The sequence below is a fragment of the Rissa tridactyla genome, chromosome 9 (assembly GCF_028500815.1).
Source record: "Rissa tridactyla isolate bRisTri1 chromosome 9, bRisTri1.patW.cur.20221130, whole genome shotgun sequence".
NCBI classification, from domain to species: domain Eukaryota; kingdom Metazoa; phylum Chordata; class Aves; order Charadriiformes; family Laridae; genus Rissa; species Rissa tridactyla.
In genome coordinates, this window is record NC_071474.1 from 43296940 (window position 1) to 43315807 (window position 18868).

General features: G+C 50.6%; 1 protein-coding gene across 1 annotated transcript in view; it reads left to right on the top strand.

Moving 5' to 3' along the window:
* Positions 1-18868, top strand: part of GABRA3 (gamma-aminobutyric acid type A receptor subunit alpha3) — a 61307-nt gene that overhangs the window by 18021 nt on the left and 24418 nt on the right. The window contains exons 3-4 of the mRNA XM_054214484.1: positions 11970-12037; positions 15849-16069. Of these exons, the coding sequence (XP_054070459.1) occupies positions 11970-12037; positions 15849-16069 (289 nt within the window). The remainder of the gene's footprint in view (positions 1-11969; positions 12038-15848; positions 16070-18868) is intronic.

The following is an 18868-nucleotide window of genomic DNA, read 5'->3' on the forward strand; positions in this document are numbered from 1 at the left end:
AAAAATTACATCTGGAGGTATCTGCCCTCTGCTTGTCTCTGATGGGAGTATCGGAGTATTATGCAGCATATTGTAATTTATGTAGTGGGCAGAACTGAAAATTCGGTATTTGTTGCCGAATTTTTGAGAGTGAGTGTGATAAAAAGCTTCCCTGTCCATGGGACAGACAATGCTGGTGTCTGAACAGCGCTGGGGAGGGGAAGATTGAGAGCCAGGGTGGTATTTTCTCTAGAAGGGTTTTGCTCGCCTGGGGATAAAACCACAGCCCGAGTGCACAAATAAGCCTGTCTTGCCGTGTGTGGATCACCCAGGGTTTGCCAGCCCCATTTGCCAGCCGAGGACTTTCCCTGGGAATCAGGGAGAAGCCGGGCGAGAGAGGATGTGATGGAGGGGGCACGGCGTTGCGCTTCGGAGACTCTCTGTTTATCCTTGCAAGTTTGGGACGGCAAACACAGGAGGATTTATTTCCGCCTGGCAGAGGTGGGCTTGTGCTCCGTGCTCTCCAGTGCGTTTCTTGGTGCGTTGGCAGCAGCGTGGGCAGAGGGAACGTGAGCCCAGGCGGCGAGGAGAGCTTGCCCTGCTGCGACACAGGGCTCTGGCATCAGAGAAAACGCTAAATTGCCCAGCGCAAGGCATTGTGAATGAAATACGTTTATTTGTACCGCGTATTGGCATCGCTACAAATTAAACGAGCGGCGAGCAGGCAGCCCGGTGACCCCTGCGTGACAGGGCAGGGGCAGCTCGGTGGAGTCCGTGGCGCCGCGGACAGCCCGGGGGGGTCACACGGGCAAAGACAAGGTTGGGGAGCACAAGGAAGGGAAAGCGTTTGCCTGCGTTGCCCTGGGGGTGGTGAAGGATGCCAGAAGTGTCACTGGAGGCGCACCGTCGCAGGAGCTGATTAAGTCCTCCCGCAGAAGGAAATGCCAGCCAGGAGCTAATGGACGAGATAAGGGAACCAGAGTGCAAATTACTGTGTTGCTCCCCGCTACGGTTTTCTTGTATCTTTGTCTCAGTACCTGGTGCTGGCCTCAGGGGACAGGCTCGAGAATTAAATGGACTCTTCCCCTCAGATATACGGCAAGCCCCAGGAGCCTCTTCCTTTTGCTTTTTTTCCCTTTTTTGCACATTACAGACCATCATGCCATCTGGCAGTCCTCAGCCCACAGAGCAACCTGGAACAAGATATAGCCAGAGGCAGGGAAGGCAGATGGGGAAACTGAGGCACGGCAGAACTGCATTGCACGCTCGGTGCTGTAGCGCAGATTCGCACCAATGGTGGGGCTGGAGCTCAGAGCTCTGCCTGCAAACCCCACACGCTTGATAGAGTGTTTATTCTTTCTCCCTCTGCAATGACACAAAATTGATGCAAAGCCAGGGCGTCTCTCATTTGATTTTTCTTGCCATTCCCCCGCTTGTTTTCTGGCTTGCCAGTCATTTTCTATGTATCAATGATTATCGGGTTAGAAATAGCAGTTTTGTATTACACCCTTGTGCTTATCTTCTTTTTCCTGGGGATCTGCCTTGAGGTCTGATGAATTACAGAGCTCCGTAATTGCTTTAAAATGCTAAGGATTTTACTGACACTGATCTGAAGTTTTTGCAGCTCCTCTTCGAGCATGTGAGTGGCCTGTTGGGAAAGGATGATTTCTGTTGAAGAAAGACTTGCTGAGAATGAGTTAACAAAAGGTTCGGTGTTTTTAGGAAAGGGCGTAAGCGGTAACCTGCCCAGGGCAGTCTGCAAGCTCCCTGGTGGAGCAGGTTCAGAGGTGCACCACGTCCACCCAGGTCCTGGATAAGCCTGCTCTAATGCCTGACTCTCCCAGCTGAGTTATACACGTGTGAAGGGATACGGCGAAGGCAGCAGCTCGGTGGATGCTTTGTTCTGGTGCCTTGTCTCCCCCGTGTAGGTGCAACTTCAGGCGCAGCGCTGGGGCACGGGACCTGCCGCAGCCATTCCCTGAGGGTGCTGTTCACCAAGATCCCTTGATGTGGTCAACATTGTCACTGACCCCTAAAGAGGGAAATTAAGTGAAGACGAGGTCAGGAAGGCAGGCCCAAAACTGAACACAGGCGTTTTACGGGGAACATGGGGAGGTTTGCCTAACGCTGAAGTATCAGCCTGGCATTTTTACCCTCATCTCATTGCTCCCTCCAGTGCCTACAGCCATGCAGGCACCCTGCAGGACTGCAGTCGGCAAAATTCTCCTGGCTTTGGTTTCATTAGGGCCACAGCTGCGTGTCCTAGCCGGCAACATGGCGTTGCCTGGCTGCTCTTCCCCCATCCACTGGGACCGTCAGGGATTCCCTTCCCCGAGTGCCTCTGGCTTAGCCATCAAGGACAGGCTTTAATACTGAACAAGTTAAATTATGCATGCTAATTTATAGTCACACATTTTCTCATTGTATTTATAATATATAACAAACATGTTTATGTAGCATCTCTCTTCCATTACCACAGGGTCTCAAGGCACTGTAGAACCTCTACAAGCATGCTCATACATACATATTCCTCCTCTGTCTTCGTAGCATCTGAGGGTGTCCTGAGTCCTTAAAATAGTAACTACAGTAGCTTTGTTCATTCCGTCTTTTCTGTCTGCAGCAAAAATAGCTCAACTAATTTGTAGTCTCTGTTTGTAGTCTGTATGTGTGAGAATGAGGGGTGTGTGTAAAGCCTCCATGACTGCACATCCTCCAGCAGTCGCTGTTTCTGACACTCTCTCCTATTCCTGGACTTTATTTTTATCAGTAACTTGCACCCTGTCCTGATTCTAACCTCTGGATGTCTATAATGCAGTAATAAGAATACGTGTGTGCGCATGCCTGCATGGGGCAATGAGGGAAAGCTAAATTAAACCACACGAGCCAAATGCATAGTTCTGTTGAGTCTTGCGGTAGCTTTTTGCCTGGGCTCCTGACGGGGTAAGGCTTATCACATCTTTCTTTCTGCCTTTTGTCTTCTAAAAGCTTTTGAGCCTGTTGGCTGATCTGAACAAAACCTGACAGAAAGGTAGATATCTCCGAGATTTTAAGTCCCTGCAAGATTTGTGGAATTATGCGGCTGAGTGGAAGAAGACCCAAACTAGAGAGAGGTTACTGGATGGGATCAACTGGTGTCAGGCATCAGAGAAACAGGCAGGAGAAGCTGATCTGCAGGGAAAGCAGGGTTTGTTGGCTCCGCTACTGGTAGAGCAGCATCTCTCCTGGGCCCTTATGTCTGGATAGAGCTCTAACCTGTATCCCCCACTCTTGGTAAATGTGAGGAAAGCGCCTTTGTCCAGCACGGGAGGGTGTGAAACCCCTATAGCACCTTCTGCAGCAACACGTGGACTTACCCACCATGCCAGGAATGCCTAGAGACCCCTTTTCCATTACGTGTTGAGATAAAGGGACGGCGTAGCATGCTCTGCGCAGGGAGTGCAGACCAGAAAACTGGGCTACCCTGTGCTGTTACTCACGTGGAAATGCTAAGGAGGGAGTGCAGTTTCTCACCCAAAGAGGGACAAGCAGATGCCCCGTGTGCCTTTCAGCGCTGTGCTGGGACGCTGGCTCCCTGCTCGCTTGGAAGCAAGGAGGAACAAGGTGTGCCTGACTCCTCTGCTTTCAGCAGAGTTATGCCTTGATCCAGACTCCGGAGCCAAGGTGTTATGTAGGCGTGGAGAGAGCTTAGACCTGGGTCAGAGCCACGAGCCCGTGCACAGCGCATTTGGAGGCTGCTTAAGGATTTCTGTTCCAAGAACTGAGCTGATCTTCCCTACCTAACCCAAGGATTTTGTGCGCTAGGGATCACCTGGGAATTAGATATCCATCTAGGCATTACGGTGTGCCATAAATCCTAGACTAAGCCATGCTCAAGTGGCAACTGGGTCGCTTCGTGGTCCTGCGTCTTGTTCCTGCAGAGGACTCTGGATGCAGCCGTGTTAGAAAGCCGCATATGCGGTATGCTGTGGGAGACAGGGAATAAATCTCTTCGTTGCATCAGCTCTCCCCTGGCCCTGCTAAGAAAGAGAGCCAGGGCAGCAGGCTGCCTCTTTGAGGGATTTGACGGGCATCGTCTCACTTCATCTGGGCTGAAAAACTAAGCATGTGTAATTGTAGACCACGCTGATCTCTCTCATCGTGTGCAAGTGGTTTTGTTGTTGGCTGTCTCTTGAGAGAGCCCCTGAAATTCTTTTGAACTTCTTGCTTCCCCCTATGCTGAAATATCCAAGTTGGGGGGAGAAAGGAGAGAGAGAGAGAGAGAGAGTGCGCAGCTGGAGGTGATACCACACGCCTATCTGTGTTTACAGATTTGATGACTTCTCTCTGGTCTGGCTGGAGGACATGCAATTGTAGACACTGATGTGCCATCACACCAGAGAGAAGGTAGTGATTCATCACCGCGGCTCACAGAGCAGCTCCTTGGGAACTGGCTGTACAGTAAACGCTGGCAGTCCCAGGGCGTTCAAGCAGCAGCGGTGACTGATAAGCCAACCCCTGTGAAAAGATGCGTCGGCACCCCAGGATGGGAGGGACAGGCTTGATGGTTTCGTGGAGAGCAGCAGATAGCCTTGTTTCCTGTATAAATGCGCTGCCTTTTTGATCATACCTCTGCAGAATTCACGGGGAGTGTAACTGAGGGGGTCAGATCTGTTACACAGACGGAGTTACTGCAGCTTTACCAGGGAGACAGGGTGACCACTTCTGTAAGCAAGCAAATAGCCGAGCAAAACTGCGTTAGACAAATAGTTCCTGGCACGTAGGCAGAGCTAGATACGGATCTGATCCAAAGGTCTCTTTGGCAATCCCCTGCAGGCGTTTACTCACCCCGGCTTTTTCTGAGATAAGACATTTGATTCAGACATTTATATTGTTTCTTTCCTTGCTGTGTGGTTTGTTATGCGGACTATAAATTTCCCAGTGCTCAGTCCTCGGCTGACCCCACTTTTCAGTGGATGAGCGTCCCATCATCTTTAACCATGTTGTCCAAGGTGGGAGCATGAGGCTAAGGCCAGCCTTCATCCATGGAACCCTGGTCATCCTCATCTCTACATTCATTAGAGAGAGGCAGATGCCATCAGAGGGTGTCGGGTCCGGGGGGGCTGACCTATCTCTGGGGTTACCCTCCCCCCATGGACAAAATGGGGCTAAGGGGTCTCTGTTTGTGTCTTGATGCTTCTGCCCAAGTGAGTTTTCCTGGAGGCATGTTGGTATTTTAGGTAGTTTGGGGAAATAAACCTGTCGCCGCTGTTAGCTCTGTCTGGCCTGCAAAGGATTGGGCCAGCTGCCAGCCCTCCTGGTGACACTCTTGGCCATGATCGCCGCCATTCAGCATTGACTTCTGTAGGCTGGGTGGTGGTGTGCTACCAAAAGCCTTTGCTTTTTACTGATTTCAACTGTTTCAATTTTATATAATTCTATTTATGGAGGTGGTTACAATTCATTCCTATGTAAGGAAGGCTGTTGACAGGACCAAAACACCCTAGGTATGTTCTGGGTTATTCTTCTTCTGTATACTCTGCCGTCCACTTTTGGGAAAGATGCCGAGGCTGAACCTGTCAAACCTGGGTGAATGTCTGCGATACGAGCCTTGGCTTTTGCTTCTGAAGAAGTAATTTTGTATTCAAGGATGCTGAGGGACTGAAACAGCCAAACAACATCTGAAAATATGTATTTTGACTTTGGGACTGGGATTTTGAAGAGGTTGAGTGTGACCTCTCTATGTGTTGTCTAAGATCCCCGAGTCAAAACCAATTGAAGCAAGAGAAGGGGTGATGCTGAGAGCTGCCCAGGTCTCTCTGCGCTCCGGCTCTGCTCTCCCTTTCGCAGACGCTGGAGGGAATGCCAGTACCTGCTCATTTTTTTGCTGTCTCTGTTCCCCATCCTTCCCCTCCTGATCCATGCACAGCCTCTGCTCCCAGGGCACTTGCTCTGAAAGCATCCCAGGTGCAGTAGGGATCTTTGTGGTCCTGACACTAGCAATAGCTCATGCTTCTTTGTGGCTTTTGGGTGGCAGGAGCTCTGTCAGTCTATGTCCTTGGAGTCAGCTTTATCCCCTGGCTGGGCTGGACAAGCCTAGGAGGCATTAACAGCACTGCAGTGATGTTTGCTGAAATGTTTCCTTCTGTGCTCCCTTAGCAAAAAAAGCAAGAAAAGCATCTCTAATGTGTGTGGGAGAGTCTTGCTGGCCCCGCAGCAGGAGAGCAGCAGCAAAGGCTACATCAGGGCTTCCTTGTGCGTGGCTGGTGGTGTAGGAGATGTCATGTCTCCATTTCTGCAGCTCTTGCAAGGGCAGCTGTGGGGAGATGCAAGGTCACCCTCTCCCCTCGGGCAGTGACCCCTCTGCTTGTGCCTCCCTGTCCTCTCCCAGTACTGGCATGGCAGTCCCAAGGGCAAAGGCACAGAGAGGGTACCCCCTGCCACGCCATCCAGAGACGTGCCCTTCCTTCCTCAGTGCCTCTCTTCTTACTGAAAGGAGACACAACTCAGCCCCTGCTTCCCAAAACAAGGCAGCACCGCTGGTAAAAAGGCCATCTGAAAAACCAAGGTAGGAACTGGCAAAGGCAGCGGCCCTGGTGTGGTAGGACTGAAGCTGTCGGGGGGAGAGGAGGGACCCGCAGCGGGGTTTCTGGCTAGGGGCTGCACTGTGCCACCTCCGAAGGCAAGCGCTGCCCGGGGTTGTGGTACGGCTCAGCTCCGGTGTGCTCATGGGGCTTGTAGCAAAGGTCGTGGAAGCCTCTTTCCATGACGCTAAAATTGGAAGGAAGATTAAATCCCCCCCAGTGAGAGGCTGAAAAAACCGAAGAAGCGAAGCACACAAAAAGCTTCTGTGTGCAGCTGCAAAAATTACCTTCTGCTGCTTATTAATTAGCATGGCAAGGATTTGGGAAAAGGCATGAGATGGAGGTTGTTAGTACAAACCAACTTCTTGTGTTTCCCTTCCTGGGGATGCTGGCTTAGCTGGAAAGCACCATCCTCTCCAGTGTGCTCGCTTCGGGTTACGTGATGTGGGAAAGAGCTACGCAGCATCCCCTCTCTCTTCACGGAGATGCTGCCCTCACCGCAGGCTGATGGGAGTCCTTCCCAAAGGATTTTGTATATTTGAGAGGACACTGGACAGGTCCTTGGATGAGGATCGCTGAATAAGGGGACCTCATGAAACTGAGAAACCCCTGAGCTGAGCGTAGATGGGATTGCAGTCTAGGAGGGTGTTACTGCACTTTTTAGATTGTGACCGCGATTGGAGATGGGATAGTGGGCTGCCTGGAGTCCAGAGCAGTTCTTAGGGAGCCCAGTGCAGAAACATCTACCTCCAGGAGCTGGCCTGGAGCAGATTGAGGGATTGTACCCTTGGGTGCAGAAGAGTCTGCAGCATCCTCCTTTCTGATCTCAGCCATGCCATCACGCACAGAAAGACCGGTACAGACAAGGCTTGTCGCCTCCGAGCCCCCATAGGTGCCAGCACAGCCCTGGGACAGAGCTGGAGCACTGCCACGAGGAGCACAGCCTCGCGGAGGTCCCCATCCCCTCGCGCATCCAGCTCCTCTCCGAGATAAGGCTGTGCAGCCTCCCTGACGTCAGCGCAGCTGCCAGGAATCCCCTGCACGGAGCCGCAGTGGCTTCGCTCCTGTTTTAATAGCGCACGTCGTTTGGGAGCCCCCAACGCTCGGATCCAGGCACATCATTTCTGGTAGCTTGCGGCATAGCCCCTGGGAACCTCTGCCTGGGAAACGTGACTCTGTTCCGCGCATCCCCAAAACCTGAAGAGCTGAAACACAACCGGCCGAGTGGATTATATTACGGCTGAGATTCTTAAATAAACAGGGCTTGATGAGTGCAGTGGGATGTTTAATAAGAGCCTCCTCAACCCCCCCCCCGCGCCCCCCGCCTCCCATAATCGCTGGTAGAGGCAGCCCTACAGTCTGCAGCCGGCGAGGGGGGAGGCAGCGAGGCAGCGTAATTTGTATTCTAGCTCTGCTACTGCTCCTAGTGCTTCCAAGAAGCAAGTAAAAATAGCTCCCCGTCATTTTGTAAATAATAGCTATCTCCTCACAGACCCAGGGAGTCACGAGCACTTAAAAGGGAGATTGCGGGAAGGGACGGGAGGGGGTGCCTGCCTCGAGCCAGGGCCAGGAAGGTGGGACGTGGGGACTCAGGGTGGGGGACAAGGGAGGGCAGGTGAAATGGAAACCCTGAAGCACCTCAGCAGCAGCCGCTGCTGCTTTACACCTTCTGCACGCACAAGGGAAGCACCCGACCCTGGCGGAGTGGGGCTCGGGGGGGTGGGGGGCAGGATCTGCCCCTCCGCACAGAGCTAATAGGGACGTTCGTTGCCTGCGCAAGCAGCTGGATCTGGTGCAGCAAATTCTTGGAGAAGGAGAGGGGTAGCTTTTCAAGAGCAGGCAGGTGTGGGGAGTGCCATGGTAACGCCGTGGGAAGGGATGTTACAGCTTTTGTTTTACATTTGCGTTGCAGATGTGCCCAGCTGTGGGGGGTTTCTGTGGGCAGGAGCAAGGCAGCATTGGTGGGCAGGCAGGGACGGGGCTTTGTACCCTGGGGGGAGAAGGGGCAGCTCTGATCGACCTGCAGCACCTTGTTCCTGCTCACGCGCCTGCCTCCAGATGGTTTTGGAAACACAGTTGTGCTGAACCTTGTGAATCAGCTGAGCCTATAAACGGGAAAGGCCCCCAGACGAGGGAATCGGCCTCGAACAAATGGCTTGGGAACATGGCATGCCACTTGGGTCTCAAAATTCTGCCCGTGTTCAAACGTTGAACCTGAAAGTCTTTTGCTCTTCTAGTTTTGTGACTGCTTTGGGGTCTTTTTTTTTGCTTTCTGGGTCCCTGGGTGGCAGCAGCTTGGGGCACAGAGGTGCTTGTGCAGCATCCCAAGAGCAGTACCGAGCCCTGAGCCCTCCGCTGGCCACCAGTGCCGTTCCCCCAGCTGGGCTCTGGTCCTTGCTTCGCTCCAGCTTCCTACCTGAACCAAGTCTCTCCGTTTTTTTGTTTCCCCGACCATAAAACAGGACTGGCAGCATCCTCCTGCCACCCCGGCAGGCTCAAAGGCTCAACTCACTTGTACACGTAAAAAAAAAACAACAACTTTGAGTCACAGGGAAGGATGATGCTAGGAAAGGGAAAAATGCCATTTAATGTTGTGCAACAGGTCTGGGGGAAGTGCCTAACCCTCTACAGTACAGTCCTTAATTATTAAATCTGTATGAGAACTGGGCCAGGCAGCCAAGCTGCGGTGCGAAGCGCGTCTGCGGGTTGAGAAGGAGGTAAGGATTTCCCTGCCGTGTCTCTGAGCGGAGGCAGGAGATGCTCCTCCCTCAGCTTTCTCTTGCTGCAAAAGTAGCTGCGGTTTCTTCTTGTTTGGGCTCGGGGTGGGTAGGTGTGAGGGTGAGGAGGGGGGAGGCTGCCTCAGCAGCTCCTGGTTTCCCTGGAGGAGAAGGTCTCACCATCACAGAGCAAAGGAGCTCAGGCAGGGCTGCGAGCAGTGCGGGTGCTCCTGGGCTGGAGGATCACGAAGGAAGCAAATCTCCGAGGCCGGAACTCGCTCCGTTCTGCTGGTCTTTTACTTATCTCTGGATTTCCCAGCTCTGCTGAAATCCCTGCTTGCGTAGCAATGATTTAATTTCAGAAATCCTTCCGGATCCCAGCCAAATCCTGCCCTTAGGAGCACATATTAACAGGGAAAGTTCAGTCTGGCTTTTGCCATGAAAACGGCATTTTTCTGAGTGCTGGGGGACATCAATAAGCCAGTGACCGAGCCAGCCCCCCCCACCTTGTCCCTGCACCAGGTGCTGCCTTGCAGGCACAAAGGGGACCCACTGAGTTCGGTGGGTTCACATGGCCTGGCCCTGGGGGAACATCTGGAAATGGGGGATCCTCTTCAGACCCGGGATGTAATTAATTATTAATATTAAAAAAATAATGGTACTTCTTAATGCCATTATCTTTGATTGGATTTGCCAGTAGATTGAAGGGGTGGGAAGGGGTCTCTGGAGCTCTGTGACAGCCAGGTCGCAGCATGACAGGGACATAAAGGCTCATGTAAAGAGCAGGATCATATCGAACGGTGTCCAAACCTAGTTCTGCTTTTTTACCTCCTCATCAGTTCCCGAATCCCTTCCCTCCTGCTTGGCCCCCGAGGATCACGTTGTAAGGCATGGGTCCTTTCATGGACCCCTGTCCCTCTGCCGCCTCGGGTGCAAGGGACAATTCATTCTGCGCCTCACAAGGACTGGTTTCACTGGCCCTGGGTGGCCGTGGATTCCTCGTTTGATAACCACAGCTGTAAATTATTTATCTTCGGCAAACTGAATGCCGAGGAGGGGAGGGGAGAGAGAGCTTGTGTTTTCTCTAAAACATAATTAGCTGTTTCTCGCCGCGTGTGTTAGCGGAAGGCGCCTCGCTTCACCGAGTGTTCTCGGCTGTGCATCTCATCTGGAGGCTTGTTTGGAAGGAGACAGAGAAAATACCCCGAGTGTTTAAATCTTACAGAAGTAACTCATTTTGTTCAGGATCCTGTCTTGTTGGCTTCTGGGCGTTTCAGAAAGTGTACCACATACATATTTCTCTTTAACCTTCTTTTTATCGCATCAAGGCAAGATCAAGGGTTACTTATATAGCACAATAATATCAGCCACAGGCTGCATCAGAAGCTTTCCAGCCATAATAACTAAAGACATGTATACGTATATTTTAGCCATTAAGGAGAAAACCCTGCCAGAATGAATTACCTTATTTTTTGGATGCAAAACTTTGAAGCACAAAACTAAGCCTCGTAGTACTGCAAAATAACTGTCAGGGGACAGAAGGATTTCCATAACTGAATTGAGCAACGGGCCATCCAGGCTACTTGCAAAGCTGCTGCGCTGGCCAAAATGGGGTACTACGCATAAAGAATGAACTCTGGGGATCTAAATTGGTTCTTTCGTTGGAAGAGAAGCTCTGAGCCAGCCCATGCCATACAGAAGGAGCACAATGGCATGATCTATCCCTAAATTAGCGAGGATATATGGTAACATAGTGCTAAACTCAAGGCACCCCATCCGTCATTTTTTCAGTACGAGCCAGTGGGCAGCGCGTAGGACCGTCAGTCTGGCAAATCGCCGTGCCTTGGTTTCCCTGCAAAATGAGACAGCAGCGGAGATTTCAATTGGGAAACATGCCGAAACGGTAGCGAAGTCAAGCGTGAGAATTGTATGTGCTGCTCGGCAGGAATAATACCTGCTGGTGGCTGCCTTCTGCAAAGCACTTCAGTTTATCTTTACCTGAAGGCAAGTGATTAAGATTGCCCCTGGGTTTTAGCGCTCGGGGCAGGAACTGGGGCTCTGTGGTTTTGCCGGGGCAGGGAGGCTGCTCTTCAGCATCCATGAGGGCGGCACAGCCTGGGATGCGGGGGAGCGTGTGATGCCGGTGAGCAGCACCTTTGCAAGAGCAGCCGCTCGCCAGGAGCCAGGCACTTAAGAGAATAGCAAACACCGTGGCAGTAAAAGGCAATCAGAATATTGATTCTTTTTACATACGGATAAGCCTGAAGCTGTAACAAACCCAGGGTTTCCTAAAACTGGCGGAACATCGCTAGGCTGTTTATCAGGCTGGGAAACACAAAGGGATTTCAGATTAAAAGGAGTTTCAAAGCATCAGGGCTTACCTCTGTATTGAAAACATGTGGATCTGTACCACGTTATGTATTGTGTAGCCGCATACGTTTTGTAAATACGCATTGTCTGGCTGCGCGGGACATATCCATCCTTGGTGTAAGCATGGAAAGCAGCGGAGCTACATCAGAGATGAATTTGCCCAATTATGAGTGATAAAATCGGCCGTTGTTCAGGGCACAGCAGTGAGCATGATGCCGGCTTGCCGAGGGCTCGCCAGGGAGGCAGGAAAAACCACCACGTAACAAAAGCCCAACCCTTCCCTGTACAAGCAAATTTTGTTCTCTAATTGCTTTTTTTCCTTTTTTTTTTTTTTTTGTCCCAGATAGCGTAACTGAAGTCAAGACAGACATTTACGTGACGAGTTTCGGCCCTGTCTCGGACACGGATATGGTAGGTGCTACTGGCTGGTCGCCTCATGGGGAGGGATGGCTTCTCCAGCAGCCGCGGCGGACGTTTCCCACCCTCATCCCTGGACAATCTGGGCAAAAGCAGGATTTTCCTAAATGCCAAGAACATGAGCAAGCATCCCAGCTGCCTGCCCGGGCACGAGTGTGCCTCATCATCTTCTCAAAGGCCGTGGGGAGCTCAGTGTGGCTGGTAGACGGGTTGTTTCTCAGGTGCATCTGGGCTTTTAGAAACGAATTGATAACGGCAAATGCAACCTTGGAGGGTCAATACCTTTGCACTGCTCAAGCACGCTGCAGGCTTTAGTGTCTTTTTCTTTCCTGCAAGTGCAATCTAATGAAATGGGGAGGTCTGCCCGTGGGACCAAGACTTGTACGTAGCATGCTACACCTCCTACATGCCTTGACAAACACCTTCACCGTAGCCAGCTTTCCTTGACCTGACTGTGCATGGAGGAAGGAGGGTGCTCCCTGGAAGAGAGGAGGATGCCAGAATCTGGCCTGTTTTGGTGGCAGGGACAGAAGAGAACGGTTCGCCATCAAACTGTCCTTAGTGCTTGAACCAGAAGGGAGGCGAAAAAGAAGAGTGAACTGATTGCAATATTTTGACATGTTCAGGGAAAATTATTAATGAAAAGGCCTGAGGTCTGAATTTAGGCTTGTATTCCCACAACAGTTTGTCTTCTAATTAAAACAGGACTGTGGAGCATAATTAATAGTGAGCTTTCCCAACAGTGTTTCTTGCAGCTCGTATCCCACACGCGCCCAGGCGCACAGAGAAGAGTTGGCTGTTGATGGTTGCTCGATATTCCCAGGGTGCCACATGAGGACAGTCACGCATTCAGGACTGAGACCCTCCTGCGCATCCAGTCCCAGAGGTGACCTGGTGCTGGCATAGCCCAGGCCGGCGGTGGGCAGCCCTGGCTTTGGAGTGAGCCCACTCCGGGAGCAGGCACTGCTCTCACCAGCTGGGTCAGGCAAGAGCGGTGTCCTGTGGCTCTCGTGGCGCCTCCGGAGCTGGGAGGGTTTTCTGTACTTACGTGGCCAAGAACGTCTCTTCAGCTGCCCCACCAACAGGCCGGTGCTAGCAAGCGGAGGAGTTGGGGGAGAATCAAATCTCTGTGTTTCATTGAGGTGCCAGCCCCATCACGCAACCCCGTGTTGCGTTGGAAAGATCGCTCCTTCCAGGGTTAGAAGTTCACTTGATGGCATTGTAGCCAAGAATACAAATCTCATCTGGGTTCTCTCTCTATCTCGCTTGCTTTCCTACTGCAGCGGAGACCTATAATATATTCAGCAATCTTAGCCCTTGGGGAGTATCTGATAATTACTTCCAAGGTGGAGCATATTTGATTAAGGGAGCGTGTATAATGAACTGTGAAGAAGAAATATGAGGTATTGAAAAGAGGAAGGTATTCTCCGCAATGTGATTTGACAAAATGAATTTAAAATTAGGAAGACATTTAAGGAATAATAAATTATTTCCCCTTCGCATGCTTTAGTCCCATGTATTTTACAAATGCATAGCGAATGTGTTTTAGCATGCTGTTCTGGTGCTAAATGCACTCGGAAACGTGAGAGAGAGAAACCCCGTCTCCTTGGGAAGCGTGGGGAGAGCCTGCTCTTCTGCGGTGGTTCCTTTCATCTCGGGAGCGGGGAAGTCCCTCCTTCCCAGCTCACATCCGCCTGGTGATCTCGTTCCCGGCCCTCCCACAGCCATTACTCACTGCGATGGAAAGCTGCTCCTGCGCATCTTGATGCGGACAGAGACTGTAATTATGATGATGGAGGAGAGGCAGGTAAAGCTGCGGAGGAGAGCAGCTGGTTACAAAGCATGGAGGAGGAGGTGTAGACCTTTTCCCTGAGATACTCCAAGGGACTTCTAATCTCTCATCTTGGTTTGGAAAGTAGAGCCTGATAGGACCTGACACACGCCTGATTCTTTGGTAGTGAGCTCTTTCAGCTCTGCCTAAGTCCCCAGGAAATTTAAAAAGGAGAAAAAAGTTCAAGGGAACTTTATGCTTTGGTGGATGGACTCTGGAGACAGACTCAGTCTTGATGTTTTCCATCACTTCTATAAGACGAAGAAGAGCATAACGTAGAACTAAGCGTGCTCCTTGGAAGGGGTGACTTGGGAATGATGCTCTCATGGAAAGGAGTACAGAAAAGAGAGGGAAAAATCTGAACGTGATTTCTCTTTTCTTCAGGAATGATTACTTAATATAAAAGAAGAAAAATAGGGCCTAGGAAGTTGTTATAAAAGCTTTGCTTCTTTGTTTGTTTTTTTTTTTTAATAGGAACGGGGCGTTCTGAATAAGATAGCTCTTCTCCTGATAAGGACTTTACCCAAACCTACCTCCTGGAACTGCACATAGGTTCATTCCTTTGGTTTTATCACTTTACTGAGCTTAAAAACACAAAGTGGAGATCACTTCCATGAAGGAGCAGAATATCTCGTACAGGGAACATAGAATCTTCTCTTTCCTTCCCCGAGCCAGCCTCCAAAAACTTCGCATATGAGCAGGAGTGGCCAGGAAGCAGGGATGAATTTCTTTACCGAGATGCTTTTATTCAGCTGCCATCTGCTGCAAAACCTGTAGGAATTTCTGTGACCTATAGGAAACTGATGCGCAGCAGCTTTTAAATGCTGCTGAGAAGAGCTGCAGGAAAGAAATCACTCACAATGATAAGTTTAGTTGGTCCTGCAGCCTGCAGGAACCCGTAAATAAAGACTATGAATCTGCAACGGCAGGGGAAGAACAGCTGGGACAGACAGATTTTCCGAAGCCCCCGTCTCTCTCTGAACGCCTCCTGAGCTAATGAGATCCTTCATTAGCAAGAGGCGGCGTGTGTCGTAGAGGTGAGCAGTGGTGCAGCTCATGCTGGCGGGCTGAAGGCTTTCGCTCGAGTGACAGGGACACTCAGAGGACACGGGGCGGCTTCGGTCACTGGGAACAGCAGTCCCTTATGCCGGGCACCGGGCAGGTTGATTTAATTTTGCCTCAGGATGGCCATGGAGCCGTAGCACCTTCGCTGCTCGGTCAAATGGTTTCTGAGGCTGCAGGCACCGAGCGAGGAGCTGGTCCTTGGCTGCAGGGTTTCAAAGAGATGACTTCGGACCTCGGCTTAGGAAACGGGTTTCTACACAAGCTGAAAGAAGAAAAAAAGGAAAAAAAAAGAAAAGAAAAGAAAAAAAAGGAAAAATAGGAAAAAGGAAAAAGAAAAGGAAGTCACAGGATCTTGTAATGCAAGTTTGTGAGGTTCTTGATTCAGTGCTTTTCTAGAGGTGACCTAGGGAACAAAATAACATTAAGACAATGTCGTGAAAAGGTATTTCTTTATTTTTTTAAGAGCAGGGGTATACTTACTAGTATCTTGGCCAAATTCCATCTCCAGGAACCTTTTATTTGCTTTTTTAAATTCCCATGTAGCTGCACGTAATGGTTCTCTCCCCTGAAACATCTGCATAAAGGCGGCGGTGCAGCAGGGCTACCCCAGGACTGGCCACTGGCCACTGTAGGCTCTATTGCAGCTTGTCTGCAGAGGTCAGCAACACAAATTTTGGTGCCATATTTAAGTCATTCTACAAAATGTGGTAAATGCCCTCTATCCTCTGCAGATTTCGCCACTGCTATTAACCCTTACTTCTTGTTGCATCACGCTTCATGTCAACCAAGGTGCGGCAAAACACGGTATACGCTCAATGACTGAAGACATTTGCCATTTCTTGAAGCGACTTGTTTGCAATGAAGAGCTGAGTAAAACAAGGCTTATTTTTCTCTCCTTTCTCCACAAAGGAATACACTATTGACGTCTTTTTCCGGCAATCCTGGAGAGACGAAAGGCTGAAGTTTGATGGTCCCATGAAAATACTTCCCCTGAACAACCTGCTGGCCAGTAAGATCTGGACTCCTGATACCTTCTTCCACAACGGGAAGAAATCTGTCGCCCATAACATGACAACACCCAACAAGCTGCTGCGCCTGGTGGACAATGGCACCCTCCTGTACACCATGAGGTAAGTTTGTGTCTCCTGGGCCAAGGCCTTCCAGGTCCTTATACACATGGAGGCAGGGGTGGGACCTGCAGGGTTTGTGCAGGCTTCCACCGGCTCTGTTAGCACACTTGAGTCTTACCCTGCTGCTTTCCCTGCGCTCTTTGTATCCTACCTGTGTAGGGTCACTGATTCTCAACTTAAGCATATTTGGAGGGGTAGCATTTTTCCTCATCATTCATGTTGATTTTTTCTTTTGCGACGCACACGATGATGTTGAAGTGTTTGGATCTATAGTTTGTGGAATTGGGGCACCAACTGGTGCACCCGACTTATTCTTGTTCCTGACCTCTGATGGGATATAAAGTCAGGACTGGTAGGGGAACGTTAGGATGGGAGAATTTGTTGTTCTCCAGCAGCTTGAGGACAGATCTAAATTTGTTCGGCATGTTACGCTGGAGCTCTTTGAAACATCTAACAGGAAACCCAAGCTTTCTTGGGAGAACAATGGGGGTTTTTTCCTACATCATGGAATCAAAAAGCCAAATCTGTGTAATCTATGCACACCATTAGGAAAAAAAAATTAGCAGCTTATTAAAAACTGTGCTTTGGAGGTGCCAGGTTTGGAGAGGCCGTTGGGAGCTGTCAGTTTAGCCCGGCCCATGCTGTCCCCAGCTGAGCTCCCAGTGGGAGCCCCGAACGTGAGGTAGCCCTGCGGCATGAGACCCCAGGCGGTGATACAGCCTCTGCCTCTCCACTGAGAGCCCCAGCAACTGGGGCCTCCTTCAGAAACACGAGTCGCTGCTGGGGAACCACGCTCGGGCAGTCATCTTCTCTGGATTTCTCAAGAACAGCCCTGGTACATACATTTATCACTAAGCTGCAACAGGTGGAAAAACGCCTTTGGGTTCATTTTATGTTCGTTCTGGAACTATTCAGATATTCCTGTATGCTTGTAAGCTATTCAGCCACGTAAATAATGTTTGCCACCTGGGGCTGATGTACTAATTTGCCTTCCGAGGTAAATAGGCTTATAAATGAAACAACAAGCTACTCATAAATGCACAAGAATGATGATATTGAGCTGGTTTTGGAAAGGTGTAAATCTTTGTTTTCAAAAATTATTGTCTCTGCCTCCCCCTTCAAGCTGAGCCTAATAACAGGCTTCATTGCGGATTCTGTGTGCCGAGATGCTACCCTTTCACCTCTGTTTTTTGAGGACCAGACAGAATTTCATCTCTTCATAGTTAAGCTGGCTGTGAATCTATATGGTGTCAGCAAGTTTCACAGCCTACGTTGATAAACAATGCTCTGCTTTTGTGCAGCAGCTCTCAAGTACGAGCTAATCCTGCCAGTGCCCTGGGGGTTTGGGTCTCCACACATCAGCGATCTCGCGTTACTGAGGCAGATGGGGTAAATGAAGGCAGAAGCCCAACTTGACTGAAGGGCTGGGTTCAGCTCCCAGCTCTCTGACCTGCACGTGGATGACTAACGCTCCCCCTGTTTGTATCATCGTCTGACTGTAAAGTATTATAGGAGCTACTGGCATAAGACAGCAAAAAAAGGACTCAATTTCAGGGCTTTTATGTCATTTCACTTCTTCTTTATTCAGCAAACAGCCACTAGCTTCAGCAAGTTTTGTGTGACTGAGAAAGTATTGGATTTACTTTTCTGTTTAGGGCTGAGCAGGTGCCAGGGTGGCAGCATCACGAGGCTCTTGGGAATGAGCTTCTTGAAGAAAATGGAGTCATGGGATTTTTAAAATAAATTCAACACATCCTTCAGTTTAGCTGTCTCCCAAAGAAGGGGGGAAAGAAGGAGAGTCTGGACCTTCCTTTGTGTCTCAGAGGTACTTGAAGGTACCTCTGAGGCTTTGTAAGAGGTGAAGAGCCCACTCAGAGATACCCAAAGGTTGAGGGATGGATATCAGGCCTTTTGTCACGTGTTATATTGCACAGTACCAGGAGCTGTAGCGCATGGAGATCTCTTCCTCACCCAGCGCAGATTGCTGTTGTAGAGAATGTGTAAAGCTATCCTGGTGGGGCTCCGGGCAGCGTTGGACCAGCCTGATGCTGGAGATATAGTTAGAGGTGGCCAGATGGCCATCTGGAAAGCTCTGCCCACCGCACGGGACAGTGTGTCAGGGGCAAAGCAGGGCTCCTCTGGGTTTGCATTGCAACACATCCAGGATGGGATGTCTGTCCTGGTGCATCTGATGATTGCCCTTCTCCCTCCTGCTGAAGGAAATGCCTGCTCAGGGCCACACAGGGTCTTTCGAGTGGGGGCTCAGAAAGGAAGACTCAAGGGCACAGACTGCATGGTCGTGCACAGACTGTGCATCAGGCTGAGAGGCTCAGAGACCAAGTTCTACCTGGCTCTGCCACTCGTAGGCACTCACACCTCAATTCCTCTGTAAAACGATGGTGATGGTATCACCATCCCCTGTTAAGTGCTTTGAAACCTCCTCCCAGGAAAGGGCTGGAAAGAGACTCATGTTTTATGTCCAAGTGGCACATTTGCTGTTCTCCCCCATGCCCAGGGGCATGCGCATGTGTCCTTCTCAACGGAAGGAGCAGGACCACGAAGGCAGTCGCAGCCCCACACAGCTGACGTCCAGCAAAGTGCAAATCCCAGAGGCACGCTCTGTCCTGCTGACGAGGGAGTGAGTTTGGACCTCCACCAGATTTCTCCTGGACTGGCAGGACCGCCCAGAGGATCCCTCGCAGGCTCAGCCTAGCCTGGTACATTGCCATGCAGTTTGACTCCTGAGACATATCCTACTCCTACATATCCTCGTACCAGCCAATATCCTTGAGGGATCAG